We start from the raw sequence: 17,916 nt of genomic DNA on the forward strand, positions 1-17,916 counted from the left end.
GAAAGAGCACAGAGAACGTCAGTGTGTTGTTGTGTATGTGACTTCTAAGTTTGGGAGGCTTGGGCTGCTTGAATGTTCAAAGTCACACTAAGTCCTGTCCTGTTCAAAAGGACAGGAATGGTAAGTCCTAGCTCTCTAAGTAGAGTAGAAACTTGGTAGACCACTATGTAAATTCTGACTCCCATGTTTTCAATTTGTAAACATTAAAAATGAACAGATAACTTCAGAGTATCATATTTTAATTATTACTAATGACAGCAGCAACTGTAACAGCTGCAGCACCTGTGGCAGCTGTCTCCAGTGTCATCCCAATGCCATTCCACTACCTGGTTTCAGGAAATCAGTTCTCCTGGAGACGGGCAGACACACTGGGCAGCTCTGTGGTCCACTGGAGAACAGTGGGTATAACGGCTGAGTCTTACATAGGCATTCGGGGTCCAAGCTTTTTGTTTGTTTGCTTGTGTTTTTTTTTTTTTGTTTGTTTGTTTGCTTGTTTTGTGCATGGCAAGCAGAACTTCATAGTTTTAGCTTTTAAAAAGTCAAGACTTTAACAGCTCATGTAAAAAAAAAACTCAAAAGCATGGTGGGCATCAAGTTGCTTTTTAAATTCAATCTTGTGAATTTCTCCCCACCCTCTGCCCCCGCCCCAGTTTTTTGAGCTCAACATACTCAAAAAAGTATCTTGTTGAATACCAAAATTCTTTGAAAAAAGAAAAGGCAGACGTGCCTGTCTTGGGGATGCCATCCAAGCACAGGCATCTATCCCATCCTTTCAGTAAGCTCAGTGAGGAGTGTTGCAGGTTACATCGTAGATTTATATGTGTTCATATGGGGAACCTGAGCTACTGACTGCATTCATTACCATTTCACCCTTGCTGCTATTGCCAGCTCAGGTCCCAGCACAGACATCGTGCAGTGGCATTCGCCCTGAGCCAAGGAATTCGTCTGTATTTTTTTTGAAAAACAAGCAATGATGAGCTGCAGTCTGTCACAGGTGGAAGTTTTTCAGCTACCCTTGAACTGCAGGCTCTCTTAACATGGGCAGTGGTGTTTGGATGCATTATGGTTGCCAGCAGTTTCCAGATAACCAGTAGCTGGATGATGGGTGGTATCTACTGTACCCAAAACCCACATTTCCTCCACTAGGAGTTTGACCCATGGGGCCAAGAACAGATTACTTCACTGACCCTCTCCCCTTGGACAGGGGAGGGCGGCAGTTGAGAAGTGCGTTTGGATGTATAGTTCATCTTGTTCCTGCCATAGCAGTTTACTGCCAGCCCTGATTTCTGACATGCTGACACTATCTGTGAGGATACCAGCTTCCACTTTGTGTCACCTCCTGGCATATGTACCCAAACGTCTAGTTCTGTTGGAACAAATGCAAAGCCAAGTACACGACCATGAGAGAGTGCTCCAATACGGTGGACTCAGAGAGGCCTGACTTACGAAATTGCATGATTGATTACCCTTTAGTGCATATATCAGAGCAGTTTTCTCTCAACTAATAGTATGTTTTTGACTTTGGGTTTTTAGTATGTTTTAGTACAAATATCCATACAGATTCTATAGGTGAATATAGTTGGGATTTAAAAGAAAAAAGCACAAATAAGTCTAAATGTAATCAAGTGAGCATGAGAAGAGTATAAAAAAGATGTAGAAAGAAAAGGGGGTAAATAGTAAGCAAGCTCAGGCTAATTAAAGAAGACTAAGTTTTCATTAAGTTTTGCTGTTTTACAGACAAGACCCTGAAGCAGGAAATAGTTCATTTACTATGAAGAGTATCTTTTCATTTTCAGCATTTTACTGGGTAACATTGTACTTTAGTTTTCTAAAATTTAATTATAAAATGCTTCATAACATACAGAAAAATCTGTTGCCCAGATTTTACAGTGCCCATATTAATATCTGCTTTTCATCTTTTTAAGGGAATAGAATGGTTCAGTGACAGCTGAATGCACCTTTCTCCTCTCCATTTCTTCTTCCTCTCCACAGGGGTAAAACACCACAGGAAATCAGTGTAGATTCTTCCTTCATGTTTGGCAGGTTTGAACTCAGGGCTTTGCACTGGCTAGACAGGTGCTCTGCTGCGTGAGTGGCACCTCAGTCCTCTTAGTGTTGGTTATTTTTGAGAGAGGGTCTCGCTGTATGCCCTGGGTGCTTGGGCCTTGATCCTCCAGTTTTATGCTTGCTGACATAGCTGGGGTGACAGGCACATGCCACCACACACAGCTTTTCATTGAGGTGGAGTCTTGCAAACATTTGTGTCCTGGCTGGTCTGGAATCAAGGTCTTCCTGATCTCTGCCTCCTAAGTAGCCAGGATTACAGGTGTGAGCTTCCAGTGCTCAGCTGCTTGTCACGTTTTAATACTTGCATTTCATATAGATGTATTGTGGTGAATGTTTCCAAACTTTATAAAAGTGATAGCGTACTGTAAGTATCTCTTTGCAACTTGCTTTCTTTGCTCATCATTGTGTGTATTTGGATAATACAGGTCTGGTTCGTTTTAACTGCCACTGAGCATTTCATTCTGAAACTAAGCCATCACTTATTTATGTACTCATGTCTGTACAGATGCACAGCAAGATTGACCCCACCCTTTCAAACACTTGTGTTTAATACTCCCTCACCGATGAGAAGAAGTGGGAGCAGGTGCTTCTGATTGCCCTCCCCCGTGCTGTGCCTGCTGTGTCCCTGGAGTCCTCACTATCAGGGGCAGGTGTCCCACAGATGCTGTGGTAGGCCTTGAGCAATGCAGTGACCATCCAGAGGGTCAGGGTCAGACGTGATTGCCCTGGAGATCAGGAAACCAGGGCGGCGCGCCCTTTGTTTTTCATAAACTGTGAAGAGCTGTTTGACTGCTGAGTATAATTGCATCGATAAATCTAACAAAAGTAAAAACTAAGTTTAAACAGAATGTGCAAGGCTCCTCAGTGGCCCCAGTGCCTCTGATTTGGTCCCCCGATCACAGTTGCCCGTGCTGTGACATCCTTCTCCCATTCAGACACTCAGGACCTTTGCAGTTGTCTTCTACCAGCTTGCTGCATTTTCCTCCCAGATGTGCTCAGGGCTTGTGCACAGGGCTGCGAGCACCCCTGTACCCCTCAGTTTTCTCTCCTCCTCAGCACCACACTGTCATCCAGCATTGTCCCATTTCTCTCCCTTACTAGGCTCTGTGGCCCTTGCCTCTGTAACAAAACCTCACACAGAGCCTTGACTCTAGTGAGTGGTCAGTACATAGTCATTAAATGAAGGGGATAGATACACACTAAGTTAAAAACACTCCCTGAAGGGGAAATACAAATGGTAATGATTACTCAGTCTTAGAAGTTACCAGAAAATGCAAATTATGCAGTGTAGTAGTAATTTTTGTGCATCAAGTCAGCAAGAAATAAAAATGGATAATCACGAGTGAAAGGGTAGAGGAGTAAACTGGGACAGGCTTTGGGAAATCGACCTAGCGCATAAGTACTACATGTGTGAGGATGCCAGCTGCAGCACTGTGTGTAGTAATGGCTGTTGATAGACTTGATTGCATTACAGAATATACATATTTTTAATAATAGACAGCAGGTCTGAAACAACTAGCAATAGCTGAATTTCCACATTTATGATTATATGTGAGATCACTGGGAAAAGATCTAGCACACACACAGGGCTGTCATTTCATGACTCTCTAGATATTCACGTAGCATTTGTTTACTGAGCATGCAGGGTGTGTAAGGAGTTGTTCTGGGTGCTAGGATAGAGCTGTAGACAGGATAGAGAAAGGAGCTGCCTCAGGAGCAGGAGGACCCAGACCCTGGGCAGTGCACAGTGAGTGTGTCACAGGCCAGCAGGTAGAGAGGGCGACCAGCAGAGCTCTCCATGAACTTGCATCATTTAATACTGCAGCTGCCAGTGAGCTCTTGATCGTGGTGAGCGCAATGAGGCATGGAGTCTTCTGTTTTATTTCTTTTTAATAACTTTAAACTGCTTTGTGTGACAGTATGGTTAGAGAAGTGTCACAAAGCAACACTTGAGCTGAGACCTGCATGAAGCCAAGGAGCTAGCCACGTGTCACAGGCAGGGTACAGGTGAGAGTAGAGGGGGATGGAGACAGGGAAAGCCTCGGCCCCCTGTGGTGTGACGTGATCTGAGGTTTTAAAGGAATGACAGAGCTTTCTGATGATAAGCAGTGGGAGTGAGGGCAGAAGTTGGAGGCTGACAGAAGACTCCTGCAAACCAGGCCAGAGACGGCAGTGGCCAGCACTGGGAGGGTAGCAATGTGAACAGGTTGAGGAATGGTCAGGTTTGTTGTAGTTCTGATGGATTGGAGCAGACAAGGATGCAAGGAGCAAGGCAGGAACCAGAGTCAGCCTGTGCAGAGGGAGCCCCAGGGAAAGGACTTCTGGGAGAGGGACTCCAGAGTTTGTCTGTCAGGGCAGGTGAGTGCAGGTGTCTGTAGAGAGTGAGACCAGATAAAGCCCTTGAGCTGCAGAAAGCAGCTTCTTCCTGACTGTTGGTAAGAGCCAGATTTGGTAGATGGTGTTAGGGTGGTTGAATGTCAGGCGAAAGCAGGAGACTTGTCATCGACCTTTTCAGCATGAAGATTTTATGTGTTTTTAATTACATATGGCTCTCAGATTTGGGTAATTATTTCTTACTTCTCCCACAGGATGGCTCCAGAGCGAGTGACGTCTCTGTCACGAGTTTGCATTCCGCTTGTCACTCTTCCTGACATTAAGCCCCTGCTGGAGGCTCTGCTCACCTACCATGGACATGGATCTCAGGAAATCCTCTGGCCTGAGTTCTTCGAAGCTGTGAATGAGGCCTTTTTGCTGTAAGTGAAAGCTGTCATCCTGTCATCCATCTTAATATTTCCTTTCCCTACCTGTGCCAGCATGCTGGAAATGCTGTACAATTGGCTCTCATATGTTTCATGTTCAGTCGCCCTGAGTTGTAATCACTGCTGTCACCACCCATTGCACTGGACTTGTCTTCAGGTGTTGGAAAGCTGTCAAGCTCCTGATAGCAGACACAAATTTTCCAAGATTCTAATTTCTGCCCAAATTTATCATGGGGTACAAATTCTGTCATTTTTTTTCCTTAAGGTGACTGGTCCCCATACTTTGCTGGTTTTTGAGAAAACATGTCAAATGCTCAAGTGTGAATAACATTGTTGGTCCACTAGTCATTCTTTCAAGTAAATTTCCATGGGAAAAACAATCCAGTTGAGGCTGGAGATCACGTAGGTGCAGAAGTGCCTCTCAGTGGGCAGCCTTTGTCTCGGGTTACATAGCACAGGTGCTTCATGTGTGATTTTCTTTTTAGCATCACATCATTCAAAACTGTTCTCATGGGTAACAGCTTAATAAAATCAGTGTCACTGGGACCAATATGGGTTAAGGAGGTCCCCAGAGAGAGATCCTCAGCTTGATAGTGGGTTCAAGTAGTTGTCACATCCCACAGAGAGATGCAGACTAGGAAAGTTTATTAGTAAAGCAAAACAAAGCCAAGGGCAGTGCACACCAACTATGGGTGCAGCACACAGTGTGCTGTGATATCAGGTCCCTGTGGTGAAAAAGTGGGTGTGTTTGGTTTAAACTTGCTCTAGGGTAAGTGGTGCTCCCCTTTGTTCTGGACATCTGGTACATTCAGTCGCCTTGCTGTCACACTGTTTTGACATTATTGGTTGGCCCCAGAGATAGTAAGTTTGGTTGGCTCATTACACTTAGGTCATTGTGACAGAGATGTCTGTTCTCCTTTAATCAAAGGGAGGGTTTCACCAGGGGCGCCTTTCAACACAGGTGTCCTTCCTTAAGGTAAATATTTCCTTTGCAAACACTTCAGTAATCAAAGGAGCCTGCTTACCAAATGTTTTATTCACAGGATGTCTTTCTTTAAGATATTGTTGCTCAGTTCCTGGAGTACAGTAGTCATTTGGGCAAGGGGGCCAGGTCAGAAGGAGAGAGCTGCTTTCTTTGTTTACCCTGTACTGTGAAGGCAGTGAGACCAAAGAGAAAGGCATGCATGCGTCATCAAATGACTCACCGGTGATAAGGTATTTTCTGAGTTTCTGCTCGTTTTTCCTAGTCGCCTTCAGATATTTCATACTGCTTCATAAAGCATTCTTACTTGAGTGTCAGCTTGTCCTGTGAGGTATGTGCAGGTGAGGACAGTGACAGTGGGTCCCTGACGGTGCTGCCACAGCAGTTTTACCTGCTGTTGCTTTTGCACTGTCTGCACATACGTCACCACAGTGATTCCAGGAAAAACCATGAGATTCTACACAGTGCTCCACATGTGGGGTGGCCACAAGCCGGAAAAAAGGTCTCCTGCTCTTGGCTGGTGTTGCCACCGGCCAAATACAAGCAACACAGGTGGGTCTTGGCTGTGCCGCAAGGCAGGGGGAGTACAGCTCTGTTGCGGAGGTATCAGTGGTCCTCTCTGCTTTTAAACAAGACTCTCTTCTTTTGTAGTGTAGTGGTGGTGGTGCTGGGGTTTGAACTCAGGGCCTCTCACTTGCTAGGCAGGCACTCTACCACTTGAGCCACTCTGCAGCCTCTTCTGCTTCTAAATCTCTAAATGATTGTCTCAATTTGAAGCTGCAGCTGACTTGCACCAAAACAGTGTTGTGTTGCATCAGACACAGAGGTGAATCATTATCATCTGTAAAGCGTGGGAACCATATACCATACTTTTGCTTTTATTTACAGTTTAGCCCACTTTCTTTGGAATAGACGTCTCTGCCTCACGGGTCAGACAGTTCTCCCATGTATCCATCCCACTGTCTCTTGATGGAGCAGCTGTGGGGAGCTCAGGGCCTTGTGCTGGCTAGGCAGGCATTTGACCCATACCCCCAGCCCTTTTTTCCTTTCGTTATTTCACTGTTCTGTGTTATGTTTTTGGTGGCACTGGGCTTTTCCTTCAGTTATTTTTCAGATAGGATCTCATGCTTTTTGCCCAAGTCAGTGGAGGACCACAGTCTTCCTACCTGTGCCTGTTTAGCTGAGATTATAGGCGTGAGCCACCACACCCAGCCTGAGGAAGACAATCTTTCAATCCTCCTTTATAAAGCCAGTGATCCTTTCTCAAATTTAAGAAAGTATTTTATAAATAAGTTTTAGTTTTTGAGTAAAATATTGGTAAATTCTAAATATTCTATGTATTAAAACATATAACTAGAAAATAAACATTGTACTTGTATAAATTAAATATTTTATATAAAGTATATTTACGTATGGAACAACATGATCTAAAATTCAGATAAAAAATTTAGATTAAGAAAAGTTTCCAAACCTGTTACCTCAAAAAAAGAAAGCATACTTGTCTCATGTTATGTTCCCATGTAGGCACAAGGGAAAATATCAGCGTTTTTAAAATATTGTTTGTTTATAAAAGCAGTTATATTGGGTATAATCAAAGATCCTACAAGCATAGTAGAAGAAAAGAAAAAAACTTAAGTTAGTCTCTGAAAATATGCAGATTTATGTCCTGAACGTACTTACCTTTAACAGTCTCTGAGAACGTGAAAGTACGCAAGCCTCTGTGATGTGTCGGTTGTCCTGTGGCGTGTGCACACTTATGTCTAGCAGGAGAGAAAGGGCGGCAATGCCCTCGTGATGTTCTATGGAAACAGGTGTGGCCGCTTGTTAGGGGACACTCTCTGCAGTGTGTTAAAACATCGTTTCTTTCTTCATGGGAATTCTGCCTTGGTGTAGAATTTCAGCCTCAGAAAATGTGATTCAAAGATTCACAGTCTTTAATCAAAGTAAAGATAATTTTCTCCTCATTCAGAGTTTTTTCATTGTACATATTCATGGGCTACAGTGTGATAATTTTTTTCTTTTTTTTTTTGGTGGTACTGGGGTTAGAACTCAAGGCCTTGGTGCTACCACTCAAGCCACGCCCCAGCCCACAGTGAGATCGTTTGATACACGTACACGTAAAGATAAGTGATTCTAAAACACCGACTGCTTACAAGCCTTAAATTTTGTTAAAGCTACTCTACTTAAAAAAACATTTTGTTAATATTTCTTTCAGTTCTTTGTTGTTTAAATGCTACGCATGTAGTCCCTTCCTTGCTATACAGTGCATTTAAAAAAGATAACTAATACCATCAGTAGGTCTGAAAAGCGGTAATAGTTCCTTACCCTCTTGTGTCTAGTCAAGAATTAAAATTATGACTGTCTCACAGTTTTTTTGGTGTGTTGGTTAGAATCAGAGTTCAAAGTCTACATGCTACATTTGGTTGATGGGTTCCTTCCATTTGAGTGTTACAAAGGCACAAGTCCTGCCCAGTCCCTGCTGTCTCCCCACTGGCTGTATGCAGTTGGGCTGTTTTCTTGTTTTTCTCTTCTGATTCTTTGGCCATTATGTATTCCTGCCCTAGTCCTAGAGTCTAATGTGTTTAATGTTAAGCAGAGCCATCTCCTTCTCATTTCTCTTCTTTTTTGCTTTAGTGATTTGGGGGTTTCTGCATGCATGTGTGTGCATGTTGTTGCTTGTCTTATCTTCTAAGAAACCTTTATAATCAGTTTGGCTCCAAGAGAGACACCAAGAGTGTTAGTTGGGGAAGACTCTGATCAAGTGTGTAACTCTGTGAAAGCTGCATCATTACGAGGTTAAGGCCTTCTGTCCACCTGTCCAAGAGCACTCCTGTCTTTGCGTTGTTTAGCTTTCAGGATCTTTAATGAGCATGTGGTGTGCTTTCCACACCTACATTTCAGACATTTCTTGTTCTTCAGTCTTTGTTGTGTTCCCATTTTGAGTTTCTTGGCTGTGCTAAGTGGGTCTCCTTGGGCTTCTAATGGAGTTTTGTTCTGTCATTGCACTTAGGAAATGAGCAAGTTCAAAACCATGTTGTTCCTAGAGTTCAGAGGAGTTGGCTCCCAGTAGAGTATCTGTCTCTTAAAAGTTAGCATAAATATTTTAATTTCATTTTCCGTAAGAGCTCATAACCTGTACTTTGGTGAAGGTAAGGCTTAGAAAGGTGACAGAAAGCTACATCATTGGACTGTGGAGAAGGTGAAAGCACAATTATCAGGGAAAAAAGAAGGAACCCTCTTTCTGTCTTCTTGAAGTCCTCTGTCAGAACTGACCACTGGGTCTGAGTTCCCGAGAACTCTGCCACCTGGTGTCTTGGTCGTTCATGGGAGGCCTGAGCTTAAGGTTGAGACCACGCTCAGTATTGGCCTCCACGGTGCAGTCTCAGGGCTTCTCCAGCGACGTCCGTTCTCACACTCCACAGCACTTTTGCAGAACGTTGAAACACCACTCACCATGGCACTCCATTTCTCATTTATAGGAACCTGTCTCATTAAAGGAGGGAGGCTTAGCAACCACTGTGTCCATTCTTCCTGTGGACACCCTGGGACACCCAAAAAGTAGTTTCAGAAATCACAGGCAAGGAGGCTCCGAGGAAGCCGAGGTTCAGCCCAGCCAGCAGCCCTGTCCTGGCTTTTGTTTTCTCGTGACAGCATGTCCTCCCTAAACAACTAATGAAATCTAGTTGGTTTGGAAAGCTGTCTCCTAACCCCTAAGGGACAGCCTGTCCAGACATGCTGGGTGGTCTTCAGTGGGTCCAGTCCTCCAGCTTCTCCGCAGCACGTGTGCCCAGCAGTGGTGTAAGAGCTGGAGTCATTGCATGGCTGCCTTCCCGTGGCTGGAGCACTGGCCGCACACTGACACAGGGAGGCAGGCTGCCTCAGTCGGCAGTGCACCCCACCCCACACCCCACACCCACACCCACGCCCCCATCCCCTCACCTCCCAGCTCCCCCATCCCGCACACTGCCCCCTCCGCTCCCGGCCCTGTGCAGTCACTTGGAAGCCCCACGCTTCCTCTGACCGACTCGCCCTGCCTGTGTTTGGCCTTCCAGCTGTGCTTACCGCAGTCCAGCAGCGGAATTTCATCTGTTTCATAGTTTGCCGGGTGGCTTTGGCCTTGGCTTCCAAATGCGGTCATGTGTTTTCAGACATGAGCTGTCTGTCTGTCTGTCTGCCTTTAAACAGCACGTGCTTGCTCCCCGTGTGGCTTAGATAACCCAGAGGAACCTCCTCATCTCTTGTCCTAAATGTCAAGCCTAACCTTTCACGTATGTCCCAGGGGCGCTGTCACAGCCACCTGTGAGCTGCAAATTACGTCAAGCCTTTCTGGGAGGGCTGCTGAGTAGAAGTAATTCAGCATGACATTCCCCTGAGGTAAATCCAGTCCATGGCTTCGGAAGTACTGGGAAGTCTGTTGGCTGCTGGAGCATTTTCTCCTCCATGCTGAGTGAAGGGAAGGAGCCAGTGAACAAAAGAGGGAAGGACTGACTGACCTTACAACTGCAATGTTTGCCTAGAGTAAGAAGTGCCGATGCGGTCTCGGTCCAGGCTTCTAACGCCCATGGCATTTCCTGGGTGGTAGAGTGAGGGAGGCACCTCTCACCCACACCTGAGTTTAGGCCGAGGGCTACATCCTGGCGGCTCCAGGATGGAGCTGGTAGCCAGAGCAACCTACCATGTGAGTGAAGGGTTGGAACTTGGAGCCCCACTCCCGGCTTCTGCAGTTGGACTTGATCACCGGTGGCCAGTGAAGTATCAGTCATGCCTATGCAATGCAAAGTCCATGAAAATCCCTGGACTACGGAATTGAAGAGCTCTGGGTGGGTGAATAGTCAAGGTGCTGGGAGGGCATCGCACCTGGAGAGGGCAGGCAAGCTGCACGCCCTTTCCCACCCCTTGCCCTGTGTGTCTTCCGTCTGTCCATTCCTGAGTTGTGTCCTTTATAATAAATAGGGAACAGTAAGTGAGGGGCTTTCCTGAGTTCTGTGAGCTGTTGTAGCAAATGGTCAAACCAGAGGAGGGGCTCGTGAGAACCTCTGACTTGTAGTCAGAAGGCCGGGGGTGGGGGGGGAGGGCGGGGAGAGGGGGGACCAAACTAGTTATTGGCACCTGAAGTAGGAGTTTATAGGACTGGGCCCTTAACCTTGGGGTCTGCACTACCTGTGGTAGTGAAGAAGCAAAGTGAATCATTGGACACCCATTTGGTGTCCTGTGAGTGAGGGTAGCTCACAGTAGCAGGAGTAACTGACCAACCAGCCAACCTCCCGGACAGCTGTGTTAAGTCCACTGACCCTGTACCTACACTACGACACTCAACACTTCTGAGAGGTAATTAGGTAATGGCGTGTATGTTTACCCTACCATGTAGGTTTACATGAGTCCAATGCCCGTGGTGTGTGGAGACCAGTACTGGCACCAACAGGGAACAAGAAGTGCTTACGTGTTGTTACAGGTGTTACTGATGCCTGCTGTTAGGTTTTCTGATGCTCGTATCTTTTCCTCCTTGTAAAGTTTTGTTGCAGAAAGAGCTCAGTGGCGTCTATGAATGCTTAATAAGGAAGGAATCTATTAGTCAAGGAGAGCCTCAGTGACCTCCTCGTGACTGACGGATGAGGAGTCACTTGTCTGCACTCTTATAAGCAGAGAAGCTGACTAAAATTAATACCAGAAGCCTCAGATTGATTAAAATGCCCTCAGTGTTGCTAGATACTGATTAGGAAAATAAGACTCTGAAAATCAAAAAAGGTCAATTGCAAGGAAAGACTGACCTGCAGTAAACTCCTGGATTTGTTTTTTTTCAGCTTGGAGAAAAATCAGACTTTATATCTGTAGTCAAATATTACAGGTGAATGTTCAGGTGAAGAAAGGCTAGTGTAACAAAAGGGAGTAATGAACTAATAGAACTTTTACTTCTGTTTTTTTCATTGAGATTTCCTAATGTTCGTTCTGTCTCTTTCCCTCCCTCTGTCTCCTGGTGTGTTTGTCACTCTCTTTCTGTCACTCTTACCAAGATGTCACAAAGTTAGTCACTGAAAAAGTTTTCAAGGAAGAGTGGGCATGTGTAAGTGTATGTGCACACACAATGGAGCATTACTCAGCCATAAGGAAGAGTGAAATTACCCCATTTGCAGGAAATTGGGTGGAACCAGAGATCATTATGTTAAGTGAAATAAGCCAAACTGAGAAAGACAAAATAACGCACGTTCTCATATGTGGAACCTAGTCCTTACAAATGACTGACAGGAATATAAGTCATGTTCTGTGTGGGGGTGAGGGTAGGGTGGGCGAAGGTGAGGGGTGAACGTGTTCAAAGTACTCACACCCATGTATGAAAACTGAATGATGCAACCTGTTGGAAACGTTTAGTGGGAGGAGGGGGTGAATTTGATCAGGGTGCATCGTATGCATCTATGGAAACATAACAGTGAAACCCCTTTGTACCACTAAACGCTAATAAAAATGTAAAAGAAGAAGAGTTTTCCCGTGAAGATCGGCTGATGCTGATTCGTCACGGTTAGAAGTCCCAGGGCACAGCTTTGGCCATTTATTCAGCTCACAGCGGGTGTGCTTTGCCTTGAGACGTATGTGGCTTCTCAATGCATGTGACGATAGTGGTGGCCCAGCTTCCTTCATCTTGATATGTTTCCTAGATCAGGTTATCATGTAAATACACCTTCAGGATGTAACAGAGAGGATTTTTTCCAATTTCTTCTACTCCAGCAATGAATGCTCCAGAAAAATTGATCTCAGTATTTGTGGGTTTCTCAGGCAGCCTAACATGCCCTTGACCTCTTTCGGTGACGATGCACATCTGTAATCCCAGCACTCAGGAGGCTGAGACAGGAGGATCCCACATCCTAGGGTAGCCGGGGCTGTACAGCAAGACCTTGTCTCAAGAGCCAAGTGGGTTGGGGGTGGGGCTGCGGAGAACTGTCAGGCCTGTGTGTTTGTGTTGGTTGAGGAAGCTCAGTCGCCTGTGGTCCTGGCCCATGTCCTCCAGAGGGCACCTCCATCAGGAACCTTTCTTGCAGAGAATTTAATTTGACATTGTTTTTTTCTATTAAAAAAATTGGAACCAAAATTAGTTAGCAGCTGAACCCATTTTTTTTTTAACCTACTATCTCTTTGTGGAGAGGACAGGGTAGACCCCTGCCTCACTCCACTGGGGAAATGGTGAATTTTCTAAATGTCCAGGGGGAGCTATCTGCAAGGGTCTTCTAGCAGGAGGTACTGGGGCCAGAAAAGAGCCCTGTCAAGGTTTCCCCTGATCCATTTCAGGAGCTGTTGCTAAAACCCATGAGTTCCACATGAAAGCACTTGGGGGAGAGCAGGGGTGGGGGGCATTCCTCATTATTTAAAGGGAAATTCTCAGTGCATAAACCCCACTTGCTCCAGCAACTGCCTGAACCCCAACTGCAGTACACAGACTCCCTTGGCTATCAAGTGGGAATTTGGGGGAGCAGAGTTTTTGTCTTACCCTCTTTTCCTTGAATCCATCATTTGGATCCGTGTGCAGACGGGATGGAGGGAACAAGCATAGCACAGAGTTTCTGCCAGTAGCATGAGTTGAACACAGTGAAGTGTACCACCGTCGCTAAAACCAATGTTTTTTCTGTTTTACTTGTTCGTTGTTTAAAATCTTCACAGTTTACATTATCTAGGTCAAATAACACAATACCAGGAGTGTGTACAGGAAATGTAAGGTGTTTCCTCCGTACCATCCTCTAGTACATCTGGAAGTCAGTCAGAACCCATGTCCTTGTAAACATGGAGTAGTCCACACAAAGCAGCTTTCTGTCTTTTTGACGTAGCTCTTTAAAAACAAAGCCAGCATCACTCCAGAACCTTCTTTAAAAGCTGGCATATCTCAAATTAAAACCACACTAAGATTCCACCTCACCCCTGTTAGAATAGCCATCATCAGCAACACCACCAACAACAGGTGTTGGCGAGGATGCGGGGAAAAAGGAACCCTCTTACACTGTTGGTGGGAATGTAGACTAGTACAACCACTCTGGAAAAAAATCTGGAGGCTACTTAAAAAGATGGACATCGATCTACCATTTGATCCAGCAATACCACTCTTGGGGATTTACCCAAAAGACTGTTACTCCAGAGGCACCTGCACACCCATGTTTATTGCGGCACTATTCACAATAGCCAAGTTATGGAAACAGCCAAGATGCCCCAGCACTGACGAATGGATTAAGAAAATGTGGTATCTATACACAATGGAATTTTATGCAGCCATGAAGAAGAACGAAATGTTATCATTCGCTGGTAAATGGATGGAATTGGAGAACATCATTCTGAGTGAGGTTAGCCTGGCCCAAAAGACCAAAAATCCTATGTTCTCCCTCATATGTGGACATTAGATCAAGGGCAAACACAACAAGGGGATTGGACTATGAGCACATGATAAAAGCGAGAGCACACAAGGGAGGGGTGAGGATAGGTAAGACACCTAAAAAACTAGCTAGCATTTGTTGCCCTTAACGCAGAGAAACTAAAGCAGATACCTTAAAGCAACTGAGGCCAATAGGAAAAGGGGACCAGGAACTAGAGAAAAGGTTAGATCAAAAAGAATTAACCTAGAAGGTAACACCCACACACAGGAAATCAATGTGAGTCAATGCCCTGTATAGCTATCCTTATCTCAACCAGCAAAACCCCTTGTTCCTTCCTATTATTGCTTCTACTCTCTCTACAACAAAATTAGAGATAAGGGCAAAATAGTTTCTGCTGGGTATTGAGGGGGGGAGCGGGAGGGGGCGGAGTGGGTGGTAAGGGAGGGGGTGGGGGCAGGGGGGAGAAATGAACCAAGCCTTGTATGCACACATGAATAATAAAAGAAAAATGAAAAAAAAAAAAATAAATAAATAAATAAATAAATAAATAAATAAAAGTTGAGTAATATTCCATTATATGGAGAAAAAAAAAAAAAAAAAAGCTGGCATATCTGAGCTATCCTTCATGGGATACAGACCCAGCTCATTTTCTGAGAATGGAACATGCTCCATGGTGTGGACGGAACTCTTTATTCTATGTCCTCCTGTGGGTGCACACTGGAGGAGTCTCTAATGCCTTGTCTCTGACATTCCCACAGTGAATGTCCTGCCCCTCAGGAGTCAGTCCTGTGGTCCTGGAGCTCCACATTACCCAAGCACCAAAGGCCACCACTCCTGGCACAGCCCCTGGCACAGCCGTCCCTCTTAAGATGGTCTCCACCCTGGCTCCATTCCAGCCCCTTCCTGCACCTTTTCTCCTGGGCCTGCCCTGGCAGTGCCCTGCCCACTCATGCTTCACCCCTGCTTCTCAGCCGAGTCTTGTCTCTTGGCTCTGGTGACACTGCCCTCTACCTGGGTGGCCCCTGCTGTTTGCAGATTCACTTTCCTGCACTGCTTCCCCCCTCTCCATTCACCTGTCCCCTCTCAGAGCTGCACCTTTTGTGCTACTGACACCTACCTCCAAATGCTGTCTTCAGCCCAGACCTCCCCCATAGTCCCAGCTCAGCAGACTACTTGATAGTCTGCTTGCCTGTGCCTCTGGCACAAAGTCCACACACCCCACACCCAGCTCCTGGCAGACTGTTTACAGTTCTGGTATCTTCCTTTCTTTCCATCCAGGTAAGTGGCCCGTCCAGTACTGTGGGTACCATGGCAGTTCCTTGCCAGGTATGGGAGGTGGAGAGATGGGGGAAGCTGCCTGCCCAATTGAAGCTCAAGCTCAGCCATGAAGGCGGGCATGCCCGCCCACCCCGACTTCTTCCTCAGCTCCCCTAATCTCAGAGTCAGTCCAGGTGAGGTCCACATGAGGAGAAGGGAGATTCCAGTGGAAGCAGCTCCTGTTTCTCCATCCCAGGCCCAGTCCCTGGTCTTTGTGCAGCTCTGCAGAGAAGTGAGGGAGCCCTGGAAAGGGGACAGGGAACTCTGCTGCAATTTTAGCTGTCCTTACCAATAGCATGCTCCTATGTGGGATGTGGTGTCCCAGAGCTACTGCTAGGGACTCAGAGGTCCACACATGCCCCTCGCACCCTTTCAGGAAGGGAAGTGGAACCCCAAACCTCAGACACAAGAGGACTTTCCAATGGAAATGAAGCTGTAGGAGACAGGTGGCTCTAGCCCTCTGAGCTTCAGCCAGGCCATAACCACCATCCATGAGACTGCTCATAAGAAGTATTTGAAAACGTTCACACAGCAGATCTGTGTCTACTGCCATTGGATATTTACATTGTGTTCTGCACCAGGCAGGTCATTGGATCCTTCTAACAGCACCATAAGCACGGTCAGCCCACTTTGCAGATGGTAAACTGAGGTTGAAGAGTCAAACAGTGTGCAGATTGTGGCCCTGATCCCACTGTAAACTTTCAGACATAACTATTTCTTAACTTAGGGACTGCATTTACTGGGACGTCTCAAAGCCTTTCTGCAACTCAGTTTTTTATCCTCTCTTCTTTCTTCACTATATACCTGCTTATCCTTTTGGAAAGCATTTCTCTTAATTTCTTAAGGCAAGTTGAATGGAGGTATAATTGCATCATTTTGCAAAGGAGTAGGCTGCAAGTATTCACGGATGCTATGAATGTTGACTACTGTCAAGACCAGGGCCAGAAGCTCCACAGATTGGATTAGTCATTGCATTTTGGACATTGTTAATCTTCCTTTTCTTCCAGAAATCTCTTTCTGCTTAACATTTTGTTTCTTTCTTGCTGGAAGGAGGAAGATCTCTCTGCCCATGTCTGCCATCATCAGCCTTTGGCTTCGGCATCTGCCCAGCCTTGAAAAAGCAATGGTGCATCTGTTTGAAAAGCTAATCTCCAGCGAGAGAAATTGTCTGAGAAGGACAGAAAGCTATATACAAGCTTCATGGCTGGTACGTGCTGCACTCTGGGGGAGGAAGAACCCTTAAAGGGCTGCCAGGAATCAGGGGAGGGGGGGCAAACAAAAGGCATTGGAGCTCTAAAAGTAATGACACGTGCACGTGTCCTGTTGGAAGCAGCTTTGGGGACTTTCCCACACACTTGGTGTGCTGGGGAGACTTTCTTGACTTTTGCACCTTGTATTACATATCCTCAAGAAGGAACATTTGGACAACAGACTTTTTTGGGGTAGTGGAGGGGTTCCCTAAAGGAATGCTTTGTTGATGTATCTCCTTATTTAGTTTAAAGAAGACACGCCAGCTGTATTCCTAGGCCTACCTTCCTACCGCCCCATTGACAGACTTGAACCCAGGAGAAAAGGAACTGTTCCATGACCTGACCTTCTCATGGGGTGTGGAGTGCTGTTCCCCAAGGGATTCCTAAGGATTTAAAAGAAACATCCAAAAACTACATGTCACACTAAGCCAGCCAGGGTAGCCTGTCCCCCCAGTTCCACCTTCAGAATGTGCGTCTTACAAGAGGAACAGGTTCCTTTTAGTTCAAAAAACAAAAACAAAAAAAAGGCTTTTTTTTTAAGCATATGTTAGTTTTACAGGGGATTTGTTGTGACATTTCCATATATGCTTACAGTGTGCCTTGTAGGTTCATCACCACCATTATTCTCCCTCATCCCCCCCACTTAAAACAATTCCAACAGGCTTTATTATTCTGTTTTCATACAAGCATATAAAGTACACTGACCTTATTCCACCTCCCCTCCATCAGCACCCACCTCCTGTCAGGACCTGCTTTACGTTCCTGTCTTTCATTGTCAAAGGGGCTCACCATGGCATTTCACCTGCAAGCATGTTGCACTTTAGTCAGGTCACCCCTCTACCCTCCTCCTCACCCTTGCTGTTCATCTGCTTTCAGTGCCTTTCTCTGTGCCGTCATCCTGCACGCATAGAATGTATTTCAGTATTATTCACTCTCCATCATTCTTTTCTTCTCCCTTCCCCTTGTCCCCTCAAACAGTCCCAATGTTGTTAACATGTTTTTATGAATGTATACCCACAAACGTGGTATGTGTGTGTGTGTGTGCGTGCGTGCGTGCATGTGGGATCATGTTTATACTTTTTGTATACATTTTTCTTTTGAATCTATCATCCATGCATGAGTGAAACATATGACCTTTGTTCTGAACCTGGCTAATTTCACCTAACATGATGCTCTTCAATTCCATCCATTTA

General features: G+C 45.6%; 1 protein-coding gene across 13 annotated transcripts in view; it reads left to right on the plus strand.

The window, feature by feature from the left end:
• Positions 1–17,916, plus strand: part of Fancc (FA complementation group C) — a 184,420-nt gene that overhangs the window by 134,810 nt on the left and 31,694 nt on the right. For all 13 annotated transcript variants that reach the window (XM_074052583.1, XM_074052574.1, XM_074052572.1 and 10 more), the window contains 2 exons: positions 4,656–4,820; positions 16,524–16,680. In XM_074052583.1, coding sequence (XP_073908684.1) covers positions 4,656–4,820; positions 16,524–16,680 — 322 coding nt within the window. The remainder of the gene's footprint in view (positions 1–4,655; positions 4,821–16,523; positions 16,681–17,916) is intronic.

Source organism: Castor canadensis, chromosome 13 (genome assembly GCF_047511655.1).
Source record: "Castor canadensis chromosome 13, mCasCan1.hap1v2, whole genome shotgun sequence".
Classification (NCBI taxonomy): Eukaryota; Metazoa; Chordata; class Mammalia; order Rodentia; family Castoridae; genus Castor; species Castor canadensis.